General features: G+C 40.9%; 1 protein-coding gene across 8 annotated transcripts in view; it reads left to right on the top strand.

Annotated features, from left to right (window-relative positions):
- PDE4DIPP2 (PDE4DIP) overlaps positions 1-22,373 on the top strand; it is a 238,182-nt gene that overhangs the window by 36,597 nt on the left and 179,212 nt on the right. For all 8 annotated transcript variants that reach the window (XM_070367402.1, XM_070367396.1, XM_070367387.1 and 5 more), the window contains exon 2: positions 20,015-20,070. In XM_070367402.1, coding sequence (XP_070223503.1) covers positions 20,015-20,070 — 56 coding nt within the window. The remainder of the gene's footprint in view (positions 1-20,014; positions 20,071-22,373) is intronic.

Here is a 22,373-nt window from a genome sequence, read left to right as displayed (position 1 = left end):
ACAAAGATTCCTGTATCTGTCTTTTGGTGAACATAAGTACACATTTCTGTTGAGTAAATATATGGAATTGCTAGGTAATAGGAAATGCATGTTCAGCTTTTGTAGATACTTCTGAACAATTTTCTAAAGTGATTATAAAGAGGATATTCAAAGATATGAGATACAGTGTAAAGGAGCTCCACGCCACTAGTCGTTAGAGAAATGCATATTGGAACCACAATGCCATACCACTATGCGCCTATCACAATCGCTGAAATGAAAGAGAAAACACCAAGCGTTGGTGAAGTAGAAGAGTCATTATGTTCACACTTCTTTTCTATTTCTACCCTCAATAAGAAATGTATTTACTCTGCAACCAAATACACACAATATATAACTGAATCAAATGTTTCATGTAACAATCCTTATCCTTACTGTGTGGTCTGTACTCCGATCTTTCCCAACCTATTCCTTTACTTTAAAAAAAATGCTTGTGTGACTCAGTTTATTTCACCACCTAATGGGTCACAGATGGAAAAATCCTGTAATCATATATCGTAAGTGATGTCTCAGATACTTCCTAACTGGCAGCTAAGATCAGTTCATAAACATTTTAAATGTGAGCCAATACAGGCAAGGCACACTGTGCTGAATGCTGAGAGTAAACAAACGGATTAAAGACGGTTTCTGCCTTTGAGGTTTTGACTTTGTTGTCTATAATTCTAGAAGAGGCTAAAGCAGACATATGCATTGGCTGCTCTTGGAGCACAGTGATGGTGGTGGTGGTGGTAGTTTCGTTGCTAAGTCTTGCCTGACTCTTGTGACCCCCATGGACTGTAACCCACCAGGCTTCTCTGTCGATGGGATTCTCCAGGCAAGAGTACTGGAGTAGGTTGCCATTTCCTCCTCCAGGGGATCTTCCCAAGCCAGGGATCTGACCTGGGTCTCCTGTATTGACAGGTGTATTCTTTACTACCTGAGGGGTTCTACTTGGGGGTTCAAAGAATAAAAATTAACTATAAAGCTACCATTTGTATCAAGCTTGCATTTGTTAGCTTCTGTGTTAATCCCTTTGTGAACTTTATTTCACCTAATCGCTGTACCCCTGTGAGGTCTAAAGTAAATGTTATTTTTTATTTATTATTTAAAATTTAGGTTGCACTGGGTCTTTGTTGTGGCACGCCAGCTCTCTTGTTGTGGTGTGGGGGCTCCAGAGCACATGGGCTTAGTTGCCACATGGCATGTGGGATCTTAGTTCCCCACCCAGAGATTGAACCCACATCCCCTGCACTGGAGGGTGGATTCTTAACCACTGGACCACCAGGGAAGTCCCTTAAGTAAATGTTAATATAGTCATTTTCAAGACAAGAAAATTGAACTTTAGATTAAAATCTTGGCCACACACAGCTGAGGAAGAAATATTGCCTTAGTTCAGTCACTCAGTCGTGTCCGAGTCTTTGCGACCCCATGAATCGCAGCACGCCAGGCCTCCCTGTCCATCACCAACTCCGGGAGTTCATCCAGACTCACATCCATCGAGTCAGTGATGCCATCCAGCCATCTCATCCTCTGTCGTCCCCTTCTCCTCCTGTCCCTAATCCCTCCCAGCATCAGAGTCTTTTCCAATGAGTCAACTCTTCGCATGAGGTGGCCAAAGTACTGGAGTTTCAGTTTTAGCATCATTCCTTCCAAAGAAATCCCAGGGCTGATCTCCTTCAGAATGGACTGGTTGGATCTCCTTGCAGTCCAAGGGACTCTCAAGAGTCTTCTCCAACACCACAGTTCAAAAGCATCAATTCTTCAGTGCTCAGCCTTCTTCACAGTCCAACTCTCACATCCATACGTGACCACAGGAAAAACCATAGCCTTAACTAGACCAACCTTTGTTGGCAAAGTAATGTCTCTGCTTTTGAATATGCTATCTAGGTTGGTCATAACTTTCCTTCCAAGGAGTAAGCGTCTTTTAATTTCATGGCTGCAGTCACCATCTGCAGTGATTTTGGAGCCCCAAAAAATAAAGTCTGACACTGTTTCCACTGTTTCCCCATCTATTTCCCATGAAGTGGTGGGACCGAATGCCATGATCTTCATTTTCTGAATGTTGAGCTTTAAGCCAACTTTTTCACTCTCCACTTTCACTTTCATCAAGAGGCTTTTGAGTTCCTCTTCACTTTCTGCCATAAGGGTGGTGTCATCTGCATATCTGAGGTTATTGATATTTCTCCCGGCAATCTTGATTCCAGCTTGTGTTTCTTCCAGTCCAGCGTTTCTCATGATGTACTCTGCATATAAGTTAAATAAGCAGGGTGACAATATACAGCCTTGATGTACTCCTTTTCCTATTTGGAACCAGTCTGTTGTTCCATGTCCAGTTCTAACTGTTGGCTTCCTGACTTGCATACAAATTTCTCAAGAGGCAGGCCAGGTGGTCTGGTATTCCCATCTCTTTCAGAATTTTCCGCAGTTTATTGTGATCCACACAGTCAAAGGCTTTGGCATAGTCAATAAAGCAGAAATAGATGTTTTTCTGGAACTGTCTTGCTTTTTCCATGATCCAGCGGATGTTGGCAATTTGATCTCTGGTTCCTCTGCCTTTTCTAAAACCAGCTTGAACATCAGGAAGTTCACGGTTCACATATTGCTGAAGCCTGGCTTGGAGAATTTTGAGCATTACTTTACTAGCGTGTGAGATGAGTGCAATTGTGCAGTAGTTTGAGCATTCTTTGGCATTGCCTTTCTTTGGGATTGGAATGAAAACTGACCTTTTCCAGTCCTGTGGCCACTGCTGAGTTTTCCAAATTTGCTGGCATATTGAGTGCAGCACTTTCACAGCATCATCTTTCAGGATTTGAAGTAGCTCAACTGGAATTCCATCACCTCCGCTAGCTTTGTTCGTAGTGATGCTTTCTAAGGCCCACTTGACTTCACATTCCAGGATGTCTGGCTCTAGGTGAGTGATCACACCATCATGATTATCTGGGTCGTGAAGATCTATTTTGTATAATTCTTCTGTGTATTCTTGCCATCTCTTCTTAATATCTTCTGCTTCTGTTAGGTCCATACCATTTCTGTCCTTTATCAAGCCCATCTTTGCATGAAATGTTCCCTTGGTATCTCTAATTTTCTTAAAGAGATCTCTAGTCTTTCCCATTCTGTTGTTTTCCTCTATTTCTTTGCATTGATCGCTGAAGGCTTTCTTATCTCTTCTTGCTATTCTTTGGAACTCTGCAGTCAGATGCTTATATCTTTCCTTTTCTCCTTTGCTTTTCACTTCTCTTCTTTTCACAGCTATTTGTAAGGCCTCCCCAGACAGCCATTTTGCTTCCCTGCATTTCTTTTCCACGGGGATGGTCTTGATCCCTGTCTGCTGTACAATGTCAGGAACCTCATTCCATAGTTCATCAGGCACTCTGTCTATCAGATCTAGGCCCTTAAATCTATTTCTCACTTCCACTGTATAATCATAAGGGATTTGATTTAGGTCATACCTGAATGGTCTAGTGGTTTTCCCTACTTTCTTCAATTTAAGTCTGAATTTGGCAATAAGGAGTTCATGATCTGAGCCACAGTCAGCTCTTGGTCTTGTTTTTGCTGACTGTATGGAGCTTCTCCATCTTTGGCTGCAAAGAATATAATCAATCTGATTTCAGTGTTGACCATCAGCCTGGAACTATCTAATTCCAAAGTCTGTTCTCTTAGTTGCTTCATTTGATTGAGTCTTGTAGGTGACTTGGTTTCTGAGTTGCTTCTGAAGCTGCTTACTTACCCTGACTATGATTAAGCTTATGTATAAGTTTAAGACTATGATTCTGTTCCCAAATTTCATTCTTGAAATTTCTGGAAATTCTCCTCACAGAGGGATTCTTCACATAAGCCTCCATATTCTTTATCTTGCTCAGTCTACCCATAAAGAACAGGGTGCTGAGTATTTGAGTTCTTAAATATCCCCTACTCCCAGCTGTATGTCATCTACCCTGTGCAAGTCAGTGGGAGTAATTTTTCCCCCAGGAATGTTGCCTGACTGCTGCCAGACTCTTTGGTTAAATCACTGGGAGAGAGCATGTTTGGTTCTGAAACAGCAAATTTCCAGTGAATACACTGGCTTTACAAAATGCTGGTTTGGGTCTTCCCTGGTGGTCCAGTGGATAAGACTCCATGTCTCCACTGAAGGGGGTGTGCGTTTAATTCCTTGGTCAGGGAAGATCCCCCAGACTGTGGCCAAAAACAAAAAAAAAATGGTTTGGTCCCTAACCAAATTAATATCCATGAATCAGGAAAGGGTTGTCAGAGCCATACACTCATGGGGATGATGAGGAGGTGATGATAAAGGTAGTTTTGCTCACTTCATTCATCTAGAATCCATCAGGCAAACCACTTCTACTGCTCTAAATGTTTGTGCGTGCATGCTCAGTCATTCAGTCGTGTCTGACTCTTTTCAACCCTAAGAACTGTCGCCCACCAGGTTCTTCTGTCCATGAGATTCTCCAGGCAAGAATACTGGAGTAGGTTGCCATTTCCTCCTCCAGGGGATCTTCCCAATCCAGGGATCAAACCCTAACCCAGGGATCAAGCCCACATCTCCTGCTTGGCAGAAGGATTCTTTACTACATGACCACCTAGGAAACCTGTCTAAATGTTTAGCATTCACCTGTCTGGACTAGCAGGCTTCCCTGGTGGCTCAGGGGTTAAGAATCTGCCTGCCATACAGGTGGTGTGGGTTTGATCCCTGAGTTGGGAAGATCTCCTAAAAGAGGAAATGGCAACCCACTCTGGGATTCTTGCCTGGGAAATCTCATGGACAGAGGAGCCTGGTGGACTACAGTTCATGGGGTCACAAAAGAGGAGGGCACGACTTAGCAACTAAACAACAGTCTGGAATAGCGTCTCCCTAGAGCAGTGGGGTGTGAATCCCTGTTTATAGTAGTTTCCTTTTGCTGCAGTGACAAATTACCGAAAATTTAGTGGCTTAGAACAGCACCAATTTATTATTTTGCAGTTCTGGAGGTCAGAAGTCTGAAAATTGGTCTTCTGGGCTAAAATCAAGGGGTCAGCAGGTCTGTGTTTCTCCTTGAAGCTCTTGGGAAGAATCCATTCCTTGCCTTTTTCCAGCCTAAAGAGGCTGTCCACATGGCTTGGTTCATGGTCCCTTCCCAGCAAAGGCATCACTCCAGTCTTTCTTCATCCCACCTCCTTTCATTATGACTCTCCTATATGTCTCTCACAAGGACCCTTGTGATTACATTAGATGCAGTGGGGGTACTCTGGGATAGTCTTATCATCTCAAAATCGTTAATCACATCTGAAAGTGCCCTTTGCCATGAAAGTGGTATATTCACAGGTTCCAGAGATTAGGAATGCAGACTTCCTTGAGTCATTATTCAGCCTGCCACACTGTTAAATTCTGGAAAGAGCATTACTAATTTTCCTCCCCCTTTACATGGAAATGTTCTTGTTTCTAACATATGGGAAAGCTAAATAAAAGGCAAATCATATATGAACCTTATACAACTTCCCTGAACAAATAACTCAAGAAAAAGAGAACTTGAACTATTTAGGGGCCACCTTTAAGATTTCCCAGGTGGCGCTAGTGGTAAAGAACCCGCCTGCCAGTGCAGGAGATGCAAAAGATATAGGTTTCATCCCTGGGTCAGGAAGATCCCCTGGAGGAGGACATGGCAATCCACTCCAGTATTCTTGTCTGGAGAATCCCATGGACAGAGGAGCCTGGTAAGCTATAGTCCATGGGGTCGCAAAGAGTAGGACACGGCTGAGCAATTTTCTCTTCACTTAAGATTGAAGGTTAAGAAAGGAAATTAGCAAAGTAATTCATCTGTTTTGGTTTGTTTTCTATTACCCTGTAATTTAATTTAATAAAATGCAAGCATTAATTGTTTTTGCCCGTTGTGGCTGTGAACATTTAAAGAAGGGAAGTAATATCCAAGAAATTCAGTAGGAATTCAGTCTCAAAATTTTTTAAGTTTTTTATTTTACTTCTCCCCTCCCACACGATTAAAGTGTAGCCTTCAAGTAAGATAACATGCCCATTTATTATAGTTATATTGCATTTAAAAGCTACCCATTGAAAGCTTATTTGCAATTATTCTTATCAGTATTTACTCTCAGCCTAAAGGAAACAGGAACATTTATTTATCTTGAATTTGTGGTGAGTTAACAGAGAGTCCTATTTGCTAATGCAGTTATAACCAGAGATGGCATTCGCCCCATTTTATGGATGTGGCAGCTGAAGCTAGAAAGGTTAAGTAAGCCCTGGAGCATGAAGCTCTGGTTGGTTCTGGTACCTTCGCTTGTAGTGGTGCTGCTGCTTTGCATGTAACACTTTTTATTAGGAAAATACTCCTTTCCATAATTCTATAATTGAAACATTTTTGGATGTTGGATTTCCTAATTAACATACTGTACTTCTAGCAATTAATTTTCTGCATTTGGGGAAGGAAAATCTCTGCCTTTGCAACTCTGATCTGCTTTTAAATAGACCATATTTGGATTTGGGCTTGAGAAATTTATCAGTGCTTTCATCCCCACTTTCTTATTTCCTGCATATTAGACTCCCTCCTTCTTCTTGTAGCTTATAGGCTAAGGCTGGATTTAAAATACCAGAAGAAGATCTTCCCTGCTGATCCAGTGGCTAAGGCTCTGCACTCCCAGTGCAGGTGGCCTGGGTTCAATCCCTGGTTGGTGAACTAGATCCCACATGCTGCAACTGAGTTTTCAAGAGCTACAACTAAAAATCCTGTACGCCACAATGAAGATCAAAGGTGCTGCAACTAAAACCCGGCGTGGCCAAATTAAGAAATTAAAAAAATATATCAGAAAACTGGGAAGTGATTGTTTCTGCATCTGAAAGGAAAAGTTGGCTGACCCTCATCACAGTGCCCTCTCCACTCTGGGCAGCTCAGGGGTGGTTCATCCAAGGCTATATGGAGTATCTGTCCATTCAGTGGTTACACTGGGACCCTGCTCTTATTGAAATGGGCAGTGAAATTGAAGTTTTATTCTATAAATAAAATTCCAAACTGGGCTCAGAACATTCCACAAGTTGTCTCTGGCAAAAATTCAAATGGTGTTTAAAGTTAGAAGAAAGTCCAGAATAAAAGGAGATGTCATGGTGACCCAAGGTAGCTCTATCCAATTCTATTTTAAAACATTCAGAAGCACTGAGCACTTGTTTTCTTCTGTCTCAGGACATCTTCTGAGTTCTGTGATCATCAAGACAAGCATGATCTGAATTTTCCTTTTTTTCTCATAGCTGAGGCATTTTACTAGTCACAGACTATTTTAACAATAAGAACAACTTGTATTTTCATAGCAATTTAATAGTGTCTAATAAACTTTCTCTTAATTTGTGTCATTATCTCTAGTCCTTTTCTGCTTATTCTATTCTGCAAAAACTTATTTCTTCCTTTGCTTCTCTAGGGTCAGTTAGAGAAAAGGTAACCTGCTCCTGGCCAAGAGTATTTATTTATCCTGGCCAAAGTAGAAGGGGTGTAAAGAAGAAATAACTGCTGACATAGAGAATGCATTGACTGACAAAGAAAATTAAATTGAGTAATCTCTAGCACTTCATTCAAGAATATATTTATTTTCCATTTCATAATATGGAATACTATTATTCATAATGTGGAATAGCCTGTCATGTTGTATTATATTAATAATATTTTATTTAATCATTACCCTATACTGAGTCCTTTAGATGTCCAGTTTTTAACTATTATAAATAATACTTGATAAACAACTAGGTGCTTAAAGCATTTCCTTCCATCAGATTATTTTTGAATGACAGATGCTTAGAAGTAGAATAATCAAATGTTATTAGACTAGAATATGTCAAACACTTCTAGTTCTTGGAAATACATTGCAAACTTCTTGGGGTTTAAGCTCATATTACTCATGTTAATATGAAGATTATTTCATTCAGTTTAAATATCTTTTTCAAGATCTGAGTTTCTGTATTCAGAAGGGAAAGTGGAGACACACTGACATAAAGTGGCATACTCTAGGATAATCCCAGGTGAATCAGTAGCAGTGTTCCCAACTCGTATCCCTCTCTAGAGTAAACTGTTTCCCTGTCACTATTAATCTCTGTTACCATCTTGAAGTGTTTCCTGAAATGGTAATAAACAAAATTTTAGTATAATAAAGTAAAAGTGGGTATAAATTACATCAAAATTATGCATACGTATTAGGATGTCTGTTGCAAGGAGAGAAAAAATAGATACTGTATTTGGTTATGGGATTATTGTTAATACCTCTTATGTGCTGCTTTAAAGCTAAGTCAATATAAGTTTTTATAGCAGGAAGAAATTTACATTTATTCTACCAAGTGACAACATGTAAAGTTTGAAACTGAGTTAGTTTTAGAAAAGGTTCTTCTGTGCGTTACTTATAGATTTCCAGATGATTGGTGCCTTGGGGCAGCATCATTGCCAGCAGACCTAGGGAGCTGGTGTCTCTCTACTCATCCTGAGCTAAAATTATTATGAGTGGGCCTTAATATACCACTTGTTCCCACCCACAAACCTGGCCTTGCCTTTGCTAGGATATCTTTATTTATCCCTTGAGGTTATCTTCAGCATTACCTCCTTTGGGGATTATTTTTGGAACCTAGTTCTGGGTGTTCTCTGTAGCCAGAGCACACTATGCCTTCTTTATTATTGCATGTGGCTAATTGGTTTACATACTCTATGAGTTTATTGGAAGAAAGGACTGTCTTTTGTCTCTAAATCTTCAGTATCTTACAATACTTCTAACACATAGCAGATCCTCAGTTAAGAACTTTCTAGAGAACATTCCCTGCAAGGCTCATGTGAGTATCTTTTTGGTAGGTGTCTGCTGCTGCTGCTGCTAAGTCGCTTCAGTCGTGTCCGACTCTGTGCGACCCCAGAGACGGCAGCCCACCAGGCTCCCCCGTCCCTGGGATTCTCCAGGCAAGAATACTGGAGTAGGTTGCCATTTCCTTCTCCAAGGTGTCTACTAACCATTAATGTAGAATGAATACAGCAGGTTATCAAGTCTGGATGCCATTATTCGTTCAAATGCTATTTATTCATTGTTTAAGAAATATATGCATCTGATTCCTGTTATGATCTAGACTTCTTAAATGCTGGATACATGATAGTGAATGATATAAAAACCCTGCCTTCAAGGTGCTGGCACTCTAGACAGGTCACGAAGCAGGCATATATATTACTGTTGTAACTTGATCTCCTAGTTTCTTAACTCTAATTCACTTCAGGACACTATGAGCACATATGAGTACACACTGTAGCTCATCCTCACTCCAAATTCTCTATCCTTAGGGTCCTGAACTCTGAAAGTGTATTCCCTGACCACAGGGTCAAGTCCTCCATCTCCTCATCCTTTCTGAATATTCAGTTTACCTTATCACTTACTCCAGGTCCTTCGCTCCTTCTGCTCTTCATCTGCTTTTCATTCATCTCCCTACTGAGCCAAGACCTCAGAGTCAGCTATTTGAATCATTTGAATCATTCTCAGCACTGCTTTAGAATCTCATACCTCAGTTAATTTTATTATCCTCTGGGATTCTGTCAGCTTTGTTTTAGTACTTTAGAAAGCCATACTGAGAAGGAAGACTCTAGATTCATTCTTTCTAATTTTGGGCAGGTTAATGTGACATTCTTCTCCTCCTCTCACCAGCCTCCTCCCCTGATGCTTCCTTTTCCCCTAAAAATGCAGTCCTCAAAACCTCTGATTTCAATGTGTGTTAGTTGCTCAGTTGTGTCTGACTCTTTGCTACCCATGGACTGTAGCTCACCAGGCTCCTCTGTCTTGGGAATTCTCCAGGCAAGAATACTGGAGTGGGTAGCCATTTCCAGATCCAGGAGATCTTCCCAACTCAAGGATTGGACCCAGGTCTCTCACATGGTAGGCAGATTCTTTATCATCTGAGCCACCAGGGAAGCTTAATGAAACAAATAAAATCAAGGTGCAAAATTACATGTTCAGTATTATTTCTATTTTGTGAAATTCACACAGGCATATAAACTGAAGAACAGCTAAAAACAAATACATAAAAATCTTTATCAATGTTGCCTTTAAGTGGTAGCATTTTTAAATTTTTTCCTATGCATTTTTGTCCTTTCCAAAATTTCTGGAAAGAACACCTAATTCTTTAAAAATCACTAAAAACAGACATTATCAAGGAAGGAAAAGGTAAAAGGTTATGTGAATAAAAAGGTAGGTGAAAACAGAAAAAAAAAATCTATCTCTTCATGTTTGGTGAGGGCCTCAGGCTCCGCATTCCCCAGTGTCCTGTGAATAGAGGTTGTTAATGAAAACTGCTTTGCCAGGACCAAGGATAAAAAGCCAAGCTAAGTTTTAGAAGAGGGTAGAGAGACCATATGCTATCCCTGAGTGATATGGCTGAACTCAGAATAGATCATTTTCACATCTCTTTTGAAAGAGTGATATCAGTGTCTTGGCTGATTCAGGGAGGAGAATTTATTAGACATCTGCATGTCTAATAACTTCATAAGGCAAAGTGAGATAATTATTTGAACTACCCTTTATTCATACCTTTTCACAGTATTAAGAGGTTTCTCTGAACCTTGAGGAATAGCAGCATGAAAAATGTAAGTTCCTTTTAGAATAAAGATTCAGTGCAGAAGCAAAATAGCTCATAATACTCAAAGTTGTTGCTGGTGCATAGTGATGCTTGTAGCTCCTGATAGTGACTGAGGACTTAGCACTTCAGAAAACGGTCTCCCAGAGTTCCCTTGGGCCACAGCCACTCTCAGTGAATAGATTCTGTTGAGTGAAGGGTGTAATTGCAGCCTGTACTGGAGAAAAGTGGATGTTACTGTGTCAATGCCAAGTCAGCTCACACTTAGTCAGCATGCAGAGGGAGATTCACAAGTGATGCTCTCTGTGTTCTGAGGGGCTTTGCCAATTAAGCTTTCCAGCTTGCCGAGGTTATAATGATAGGCCTTGAGATGAGAAAAAAATGATAATCTCACTGTATTTATTACACAGTGCTCCTGTGCTCTGCATCTGTGACTGCTACCCCATTTGCATTTGAATGTGTGTTTTTGCAATTCTGATGCCAAAGAGGGGATATTGGCAATATTTGGGGCAGAGAAGATATACTCAGTGTCTCTCTTGGCAAGAGGAAAAAAGATCTGAGACATCTCAGAGCTTGTTCCCTAATGGCCTTCCCAGTTTCGACTGTATCTGTTTCCATCACATCTTCTGCCTGTCAGTTTATTCCCTTTGTCTTTTAGGGACAATGCCAACTGTTGTCACAGAAAAGGATTCAGGGGAGTCATGACCATTTGGAGGACTGTGGGTAGAGATAGGGAAGTATAAAATAGTGGATGACTCACTTTTCAGGATAGAGCCTATGTAAAAAGTCACACTTGCCACTTCCTTTTTAGGATTTTAATCACTTGTCACATGGCATCTGATATACCAGGACGCAAACACTCCATTGTGAACCATGTGCGTATTGGGAATGAGTTGGTGTCCCAAAAAACAAATATGTGTCAGGATTTGAGTCTAACTCACTTCTCCTTCCCACAGCAGCACTGCCCACCCTTCCTCACATCTCACTGTCTCAGGGGTCATTTGTCTGGAATCAGGGCAGGTACAAAGGAGACTCCTGGTAAATGTGTGAGTAGAAACAGGATATATTGGACATGTGAAGGTTGGAGTCAGATATAGATTTTAAGTTCAGTGTTACCATCAACTAGCTGGATGATCTTGGGCAAATTACATCCTCCTTCCAGGCCTCTTGTTTCCTTACCTGTAAAATAGGGGTAGCAGGACCTACTGGATTATGGGAGAATTGAATGAGATAATTCCTGGAAAGAATCAGTCAATCAATAAATGGCGGTGGCTTCATTGGTGGTGGGTGGTGGTGGTTGCTCACAATAAAAATAATGATCATTTAATTCAAGATTAGTGTTGAAGAAAATTCCAGTGTAAGAAAACATGTTGAACTATAAAGTTACACACAGGCAGTCTGGAGACTATTACCTATGGATGTCTTTGTTTCCAAGTTGGCACCACTTGTGAAGCCCTACCATTTAAAAATCCTCAGGGCTAGGGTCTTCCCTGGCTGTCCAGTGATTGACTCCACACTGCAATTCAGGGGCCTCTGATGAGATCCCTGGTCAGGGAACTAAGATTCCACATGCCAAGAAAGCAAGCCACAGTTCTCCTTGTCCTTCTGGACATTTTATATCTGCAAGGGTTGAATGTGGATATAAGTTTAAAATATGAAAAAGAGATGTTTAAACATTAGAAACATTTATTTGAATCAGAATCTCTAAGTTCATGACAGATGAACTTTAAAAAATGTGGAATTAGAACAGGATATGTGTTTGGACCCCAATAAACAGTGAACTCTGGGAGTTGGTGATGGACAGGGAGGCCTGGCGGGCTGCGGTTCACGGGGTTGCAAAGAGTCGGACACGACTGAGCGACTGAACTGAGCTTAAACAGCAAACTTGCACAGTCTTCCTGTCATACGATATACCCTCCACTGTTTGAGATGATCACACTGAGCCCAATTCCTTACATAGTTCATCTTTTATCAAGGGCCTTAGTAGAAGAGCAGTGTAAATAAATCAGAATATGTTTATTAATATTTTAAAGAAGAATTAACATTCTAGGATAAAAATAGTAAAGAAAAAAAAAAGGAAGATATTCACTCATATTTTCTACCATCTTAAACCTTCAGCCTCTTCACTCTTCCAGATTCTCTGGTAGTCTGTAACTGTAGGCATTTTGACTACAATGTAAAAGTTAGTCCTAGTCCTTTCTTGCTGACCTATTTTATATGATCTTTGGGGAGTCTAAGTAGTTAGATGAAGCTATGGTGTTGGAGGAGGGGAGCACAAATGAAACAGTTTTTCCTTAGACAACCCTAATACTCCCTCCTGAAGGTTACAGTTTGAGAGGGGAAGGCTTGAGGAGGGGAAAGTTAAAAGGAACTTGGAAGGGGCCTAAGGAGCAGTTGATGTTGACTCAGGTTGAGGGGAGCAGAATTAAAGCCCTGCACACCCTCTTCAGTTTCCTACCTTGCGGTCTTTGTCATGTTGCCTTACATATTCATACCCATCCTTCAAGGCCCAAATTCAGTCTTCTTGGCTTTCTGTACATTTCCTAGACCCCCTCTCCCCATCAGAACAAAATTAATTACTATTTCATTTACGTTCTGAAATCTCTGTTATAAATCTCATTGTTGTAATAAGTATCTCTTTGAATCCTGTCTGCCACCCCTAGTAGACAGCTCTGAGCACCTTGATTTCAGGGCATTTCATTTTCATCGTGATATTTTTGGTGCTTGTTATACAAGTAACTTCTCAGTAAATGTTTATGAAAAGGAATGAAAAACTCTAAAAATAGCAAGCAAGGCCCAGTTTTTTGCTCTAAATACTAGTATGGCTGATTGCCTTTCCTCCTCCTGAATTTTCCATTATGATAAGAAAGCCATGTAAGAAGAAGTTTGAAAGACAGGAAATGCCTTTGGGAGAAGGTCTTTGTCCCTCAGCTTAGAGATTTTAAGGAAGGGTGGTGATGCGTGACAAAGCAAGGGGACCAGACCATGTGGCTGAGTGTATGTGATAGCCTTGGGGAAGAAGCCTGAAAAAATAACCACCTCTGTGGCAGTTTGGACACTCTTATGGGAAGAAATGGGCTACCCTGGTGGCTCAGATGGTAAACAATCTGCCTGCAGTGTGGGAGACCCCGGTTTGATACCTGGGTCAGGAAGATCCCCTGGAGAATGAAACGACAAACCACTTCTGTATTCTTGCCTAGAGAATTCCATAGACAGAGGAGCCTGGCAGGCTACAGTCCATAGGGTCACAAAGAGCAACTAACACTTTCACTTTTCATGGGAAGAAATAGCCCTAGGTTAATTGTCTTAATAGAAGAAGAAAGCAGTGAGGTCTAGACAGACAACAGATATAGTTGGGGTGGTTTTGGTTTGGGATATTAATATTTCACACTGTTCAAAGACTTGTTGGAAACTTACTTTTAATGGTGAAGTTACATGATTACCACCTTGCCATTGCTTGTGAATAATATGGTCCATTAACACAGTTTACTGCTTTCCTCAGTCCATAAATTAAACAGACCAAAATACAAGGCATTAACACCAAATATATATGCAATTTGCAAAGGATGGTCTGTGGCTGCCTTATAGAGAATATTTCTCTGAAGACTCTGCCATGGTGTTACCCTTTGCTGAGGAAGAATCCAAGTTTGTACCCCTCCCCACAGTGTTACAAGAGACCAGACTAGTGGACCAGTGGCTCACATCTTGGAATAGCCATTTTTAAGGAACACAAAATTGAGTGTTGTGGATATTCCTGATATGATTGAGACTAGCACACTTAGAAAACTATTGGAAGAAGTCACCAGAGCGCAGTCTGACAGCATCGGAGTGTCAGCATGTAGCAGATGTCTGTGACAGCCTAGAAGGGTGGGACGGGGTGGGAAGGAGGTTCAGGAGGGAGGGGACATGTGTACACCCATGGCTGACTCATGTGGAAATATGGCAGAAACCAACACAATATAATAAAGCAATTCAGTTCAGTTCAGTTCAGTCGCTCAGTCGTGTCCGACTCTTGCAACCCCATGAACCGCAGTACGCCAGGCCTCCCTGTCCATCACCAACTCCCAGAGTGTACCGAAACTCATGTCTATTAAGCGGGTGATGCCATCCAACCATCTCATCCTCTGTTGTCCCCTTCTCCTCCTGCCTTCAGTCTTTCCCAGCATCAGGGTCCTTTCAAATGAGTCAGTTCTTCACATCAGGTGGCCAAAGTATTGGAGTTTCAGCTTCAACATCAGTCCTTCCAATGAACACCTGGGACTGATCTCCTTTAGTATGGACTGGTTGGATCTCCTTGCAGCCCAAGGGACTCTCAAGAGTCTTATCCAACACCATAGTTCAAAAGCATCAATTCTTTGGCACTCAGCTTTCTTTAGAGTCCAACTCTCACATCCATATGACTACTTGAAAAACCATAGTATTGACTAGATGGACCTTTGTTGGCAAAGTAATGTCTCTGCTTTTTAATATGCTGTCTAGGTTGATCATAACTTTCCTTCCAAGGACTGAGCATCTTTTAATTTCATGGCTGCAGTCACCATCTCGGAGTGATTTTGGAGCCCCCAAAAATAAAGTCAGCCATTGTTTCCACTATCCTCTAATTAAAAATAATTTAATTATAAAAAAAGAGGGAGGGAACAAGTGTATACCTATGGCTGATTCATGTTGATCTATGGCAGAAACCTAAATAGATCTTTTTAAAAAAGAATGTTGTAGGTGGCTCTGAGTAGACCAGTTATGTCCTGATCATCTTCAACCTAATCACTCTGGAAAACTGTAGGAAAGGCTGTTCCTGTGGGATATTGAATGTTGATGTATTGCTTGAGTCCAGTATTTTCATAGCTACTTACCAGCAAGTCAAGAAAATGTGAATAATACATCATGCAGAAATTAAGTGGGTGAGCAGCTGGTAGGTGGGTTATACTTGGAAAATGTTTGGTTCTTCATATTGAGCAGGATGGTATCTTGGCAAAAATTAGTAAGTGTGATTTTAGTGAAATTTTAGTGAAATACCAATTTCAGTTCAGTTCAGTTGCTCAGTCATGTCTGACTCTTTGTGACCCCATGAATCGCAGCATGCCTGGCCTCCCTGTCCATCACCAACTCTTAGAGTTCACCCAAACTCATGTCCATTGAGCAGGTGATGCCATCCAACCATCTCATCCTCTGTCATCCCCTTCTCCTTCTGTCTTCAATCTTTCCCAGCATCAGGGTCTTTTCTAATGAGTCCGCTCTTTGCATCAGGTAGCCAAAGTATTCGAGTTTCAGCTTCAGCATCAGTCCTTCCAATGAATATTCAGGACTTATTTCCTTTAGGATGGACTGGTTGGATTTCTTTGCAGTCCAAGGGACTCTCAAGAGTCTTCTCCAACACCACAGTTTGAAAGCATCAATTCTTCAGCACTCAGCTTTCTTTATAGTCCATCTAAACTATACTATCCTCTCATATCCATACATGACTACTGGAAAAAGCATAGCCTTGACTAGATGGACCTTTTTAGCAAAGTAATGTCTCTGCTTTTTAATATGCTGTCTGGGTTGGTCATAACTTTCCTTCTAAGGAGTAAGCGTCTTTTAATTTCGTGGCTGCAGTCACCATCTGCAGTGATTTTGGAGCCAAAAAAATAAAGTCTGCCACTGTTTCCACTGTTTCCCCATCTATTTGCCATGAAGTGATGGGACCAGATGCCATGATCTTAGTTTTCTGAAATTGGTATCACTGATTAACAAATTGGCAAGGTAGTGGGCAAAAAGATAAGGCTAACTGAGGGAAAGTTTGGTTCATTTATACATGAAAAGCATATAAGGTAGAACATGCAGGTAACATGTAAGATAAAAATATCTTTGGACAAAGATTATATATGTACATCTATGCAGGAGAGCTATATGTGCCCTCATGAAATACATGCTTGCTGACCATGAGTCATTCATGGACTGATGTTTAAAAAAAAAGAAACTAGAAGTACTTGAATGTGAGAAACTAGGACAAGGGCATACAATTTTTTTCTGGACTTAAGTAATATAGAGAAAAATTTACCAACATATGTTAGTGCTTTGTGGGTGGGTGGTGGGGCCTGGCTTGGAGTTTGTCTCTACTATACCCCACCTCTCTTTGCACTTTGGTTTATCAGCTATTTTCACAAATTGCAATCCCCTCGACACATACCTTGTGTTTCTTAACCATGTGCCCCTTCTCTGGGGGAGCATCAAATTCCTTCCCAAGCTTTTGGAGCAGCTGAGTGAGCCCCACTCTGTGGCAATGAGAGGGAACTTGAGCTGTTAATAGAGTTGAAGTGATTTTTTTTTTTAATCTCCAGAGGCTACAGAAAGCCCATTAACTCAGTACTCATCCAGAGTGACCTCTCTACCCTTCTGGTTATTGCTTCATATTAGACAGGCAGTCAGCTCAGGGGTGAGTGTGGGATGGGGGAGAAAGTGAAGTAGCTTGTGGCATCCATATGCATCACCTTGTTGTCGCTTGCTCCTGATCTATAATGTGGAATCTTCAGAGCAAGGAGAATTGAATGAGATCATATCTGGAAAGTTTCCCCATCCTTAGAAAGTGTTAAAATGAGTTTTAATGCTACTAGTGTCTATTAGAATAGAATTGTGTAATTACTGAAGGAACCTTAGAAGTTCGTGTGTTTCTTTTACAAATATTTAAGGAAGCCCAGAGGTAAAAGCGACCTGTAAGCCCCTTAGTAGCTTTTTGTTGTTCTGTCGTTAAGTCGTGTCCCATCTCTTTGCAACACAACTTAGCGATGGAAGACAACAACAAAAAGCTACACAGGTAACTCAAGACAGTGTCTTAAAGCAGAAGTGAAAGTTTTGTCTGCATGGAGAAGGCAATGGCACCCCACTCCAGTACTCTTGCCTGGAAAATCCCATGGACAGAGGAGCCTGGTAGGCTGCAGACCATGGAGGGTCGTGAAGAGTCGGACACAACTGAGCGACTTCACTTTCGCTTTTCCCTTTTATGCATTGGAGAAGGAAATGGCAACCCACTCCAGTGTTCTTGCCTGGAGAATCCCAGGGACGGGGGAGCCTGGTGGGCCGCCGTCTATGGGGTTGCACAGAGTCGAACACGACTGAAGCGACTTAGCAGCAGCAGCAGGGTGACAGCCTCAGAGATCTATAAGGAGCCAGGCCAGTATCATAAATGAGCACATGAGCTGGGATTACAAGAACAGGGAGTGACAGGGACTGTGGCAAACCGGAGAACATGTCTCCTCTGTTTAAAGGCGGCAGGTTATCCCTCTATGTGGAAAGGCAGGCCCAGTATTGCCAGACCCATTCATTTCGCAAGAGATGTTAGGAATGGGTCAACCTTGTGTTGACCAGATGAAGCATGTTGGATGGGCTGAATTTGGCCTGAGGAATGATCTTGCTCCTGATGGCAGAAGTGGTTACCCAGGTCTGTGGGCTGAACATAAAGGAATCCATTCATGCATGAGTAGCAGCGACTAAGTATTTTTTTTCTCCACAAATTTTTCAAGACATTATTCTGGCTGATAGTTTCAGAATCCTTCCCTTACTTTTTCTCAACAGAGGGAAACCACAAGTAGTAGTTCATCTCTTTCATTTTTCACTCTCAGGGAAAATTTTTAATGAGAAGTGGAGAAGGGAAAGGGGCAGAGGGCCTGGAAGAACCACAAACTGGTGACCTGCTTTTGAATAATAAAGAATTGCCAGGTGGTGTGTGTAATCTGGTGTGCTCTGCCTGGTACTTTTATGTCCATCTGGAACTTAGCAAAGTGGAGATTTATGCCAAGATCCAGCCCTGAGGCAGAGAAGGAAGAACACCAACAGTTTCTAAATAAATGACTGGCTCTCTTCCACCTCCCTGTGAATGTCTCCTGATTTTTAAAAAGAGAAGCTTTCTAAATCTCCAGCTATAGAATTATTTTTAGGACATCTAACTGGGAGTACCCGAGGGTTTAAGGAGTAAGCTAAATGTTGAAAGCATCTCTTTGTAGGATTATTTCAACTGCCTCTCTGTTTCTTGCCTTTCCCAACCAGTCTGTTGTCAAAACAGTAGCCAGCCCTTTTAAAACATCCATCACTCAGTTCACCTCTTTTTTTGATGCACTAGACTCCAGGGGCTGAATTCCTCTCAGGGTCCAGAAGGGCATTATGTAATTATCTGTCCCCTGCCCAGCCTTCCTATTACTTCCCTGACCTCACCTCCTGCTACTCACTCAGCCCAGCCACACCAGCCTCCTTGTTCCAGAAATGCTGTCATGCTTCCTCTGAAGAGCCTTTGCACTTGATGTTCTCTGCTTGGAAGACTCTTTGCCCAAATACCCACATCATTGCTTCTCAGAGACACTTAGCCTGCTGAAAATTGCAACCCCCTTCTCTTCCCCATCCCTCCAGCATTCCCTACTTCTACTCCCTACCTTTTTTATGGTACCTGTCCTCAATTTTTTATAGTACCTATCCCCAATTGTTACTATACATTTTGCTTTTTTGTTTCCTTTTTTATATAAGTTCCATGAGTGCAGGTGTTTTGGTCTGTTTTGTTCACTGCTACATTCGTAGAGCTTAAAACCAGTGCCTAAAATCATAGTAAGTGCTTGACAAGCATTTGTTGAATACATTTTGAGGTTTTTTTTCCTTCTCTTCTAGGGATAGTGGTCTTCACTGTGCTGGACAGATATAGATCTTGCTACTGCATTGTAGTGTTTTTAACATTTCCATTAGTAGACTTTTGTTTGTTTCTCAAGTTTTCTGAATCAATTCTACTTCCTAAGCGTATCAATTTTTTTGCTTCTCTGCATTTCTACCATCTTTCCCTTTAGTTAAAACTATCACAGCTTCTTGTTTTCTCCATCTACTTTTGTTCCTTCTATACAGTGCCACTCAGCAGTCAGAATGATCTAAAGTCTAAATCTGATCAATTACCACTCATTTCCTCATTTAAACTCCTTCAGTGGTTTTCCATTGCGCTGCACATAAATCTCACATGCTTACGCCATCCCTCAAGGCCCTGCATGGTCTGGTTGCAGCCCTGGCTTTCTCTGTCCCTCCAACAGGTCAAGTTCCTCCCTGACTCAGGGTCCTTGCTTTTCCCTCATGATGGAATACTCTTCTGTTTCCATTTTTCATCTGGCTGACATTCTCTTCATCTCAGTTTAAATGTTCTTTTCTCTGAATCTCTCTAGTAGTTAAGTTACTCTGCATATCCCTTCAGAGCACTTGCCACAATAGTAATTCAGTGCCTGTGGAATTGCTTGTCCAGTGGCTGTCTCTGCACATATAGGGTGGGGCATGTCTTTGTATTTCCAGCACTTAACCCTGACCCTGATACATAGTACAATAACAGCTTAGTGATTGCTTGTGGAGAAATAAATAAAAACAGATGTCTTGACACCAAGGAATCGAACACTGTGTGGGATGTTACTTCATTAATGAATGATGTGCTTCTCTTCACAGAGATTATTTTGCAGAAGATGATGGGGAGATGGTACCCAGAACAAGTCATGCAGCAGGTAAGGAGGTCATGGATCTTTCTTTGCTGTACTCTTGGTCTCCTGCTGATCATAAATCTCTTAAATTTTAGATCCCATCATCATGGCTATATCTTCAGACTTTTTTTGAATTTCAAAATTTGCACATACCACGGTAGTATATAATACCCCACCTTCGCAGCACAGTGCAGAACTCATAACTGAAATATTTTGAACTCTTCATACTGTTAGCAATTCTGTAATTGCAAGTTAAAGTCACTTGTAAAATGATTAAAATAGATTCTTCCACTAGAATGAAATCTCGAATATACCATTAAAATGGGTATAATAATGGTGTCAACCTCATAAGTGAGATTAGAAAAGCTCTTCGAGGACTTCTCTGGTGGTGCAATGGCTAAGAATCCTCCCTGCAAAATATTGTATGACATCCCTTATATGCAGAATCTGAAAAGAAAATGAATTTACTTTCAAAACTGAAAGAGATTCACAGACTTAGAGAAGAAACTTACAGTTGCTGGAGGGGAAAGAATGGGAGGAAGGGACAGTTAGGGAATTCGGGATGGACAGGTGCACACTGCTGTATTTAAAATGGATAACCAACAAGGACCTACTGTATAGTATGGGGAACTCTGCTCAATATTATGTGGCAACTTGGATTGGAGGGGAGTTTGAGGGAGCATGGATATACGTGTATATGTATGGCTGAATCCTTTTGCTGTTCACCTTAAAGTATCACAACACTTAATTGGCAATACCCCAATACAGAATAAAAAGTTTAAATTAAAAAATTTTTTTTAAAATCCTCTTTGCAATGTAAGGGATGTGGGTTTGACCCCGGTTGGGGAACTAAGATCCCATGTGCCTCAGAGCAGCTAAGCCCAGGAGAGTCCGAGTCTGTGCCCCCCGGTGAAAGATCCCAGATGACACAAAGAAGAATCTGCATGCCGCAACTAAGACCTGCTGCTGCTGCTGCTGCTAAGTCGATTCAGTTGTGTCCGACTCTGTGCAACCCCATAGACGGCAGCCCACCAGGCTCCCCCGTCCCTAGGATTCTCCAGGCAAGAACACTGGAGTGGGTTGCCATTTCCGTCTCCAATGCATGAAAGTGAAAAGTGAAAGTGAAGTCGCTCAGTCGTGTCCGACTCCTAGCGACCCCATGGACTGCAGCCCACCAGGCTCCCCTGTCCATGGGATTTTCCAGGCAAGAGTACTGGAGTGGGGTGCCATTGCCTTCGAACTAAGACCTGACTTGCAGCCAAATAAATAAATAAACATTAAAAAAAGAAAAGCTCTTAGTACAGAGCTTGTCAAGCAATAAACACCTGTAAATATTGTTATTAATGTGTAATAATAATATATTATTCCTGCATTAAAATTAGCTAGAGGTCTACCTAAATTACAAAACCAAAGTGAAAATAATTCTCTTTTGGGGGCTATTCACACAAAAACTTTCAGTCACTTGGCGTTTTACCTACTTTGCTAAGTGATTTGCCTTTTCATACCAGCCTTGAAGCACAGATGGTTCATATGCACAGTGCAGAAAAAACTTCTTAATTTGAATGTGTTAAGGACTTGGAGTCATTTAAAATTAGCATTTGTAATTGTGTATGTAAAATCCATAAATTCTAAAGGTCTACCGTACTCATTTTGAGCATGAAGATCCTCTGTTTTGAGGTAAAAATTGAAAGACTAGGGCAAGAGTGGAAGGGTAAAGAAGAAATTGCCTATTATAAGCAAGTTGACTACTTTTATTGTTTCATTTAATCCATATGAAAGTTCTAAGAGGTAAACATTATTATTCCTATTTTTACAGAGGCAATGGCACTCAGCAAAATTAAAAGATTTGCCTAAATTCCTATAATTAGCAGGTGGTCAGGATTCATATCCAGTCTTTTTTTTTTAAAAACATTTTTGTTGTGTCCAGATCTAGTCTTTGAAGTCTCTTCTCTTTCTATCATATTCTATGAGTCAACTGTAATACATTGCTCTGCTTTATCAAATTTTCTTTCATTTAATCACCTTATTTAATTTCATGTAAATGTGTAAGAAGTAATTTTTTCTAATTTATTTTAATTAAACATTTGGATTTACTTAGAAATATCAAGTTTTCAACAAAACAGGTACACCATTATCATTATTACTATTATTATTAATTTGCAATCAGTGTGATAGACAATTAACATTACAACAATTACTTTGTACAAACTGAATCAAACACGATTTAAGGTGGGAAAAAACCCAACTCTTATCTGTAACTAATCTGTGCTATGTACCAATAAAACCTGCTTTAAATTTCTGTGCTAGTTTAAACCCTGCTACTCTAC

Source organism: Bos mutus, chromosome 3, assembly GCF_027580195.1.
Source record: "Bos mutus isolate GX-2022 chromosome 3, NWIPB_WYAK_1.1, whole genome shotgun sequence".
NCBI lineage: Eukaryota > Metazoa > Chordata > Mammalia > Artiodactyla > Bovidae > Bos > Bos mutus.
The sequence above is the reverse complement of the archived record's forward strand: the minus strand, read 5'-3'. Positions and strand labels throughout refer to the sequence as shown.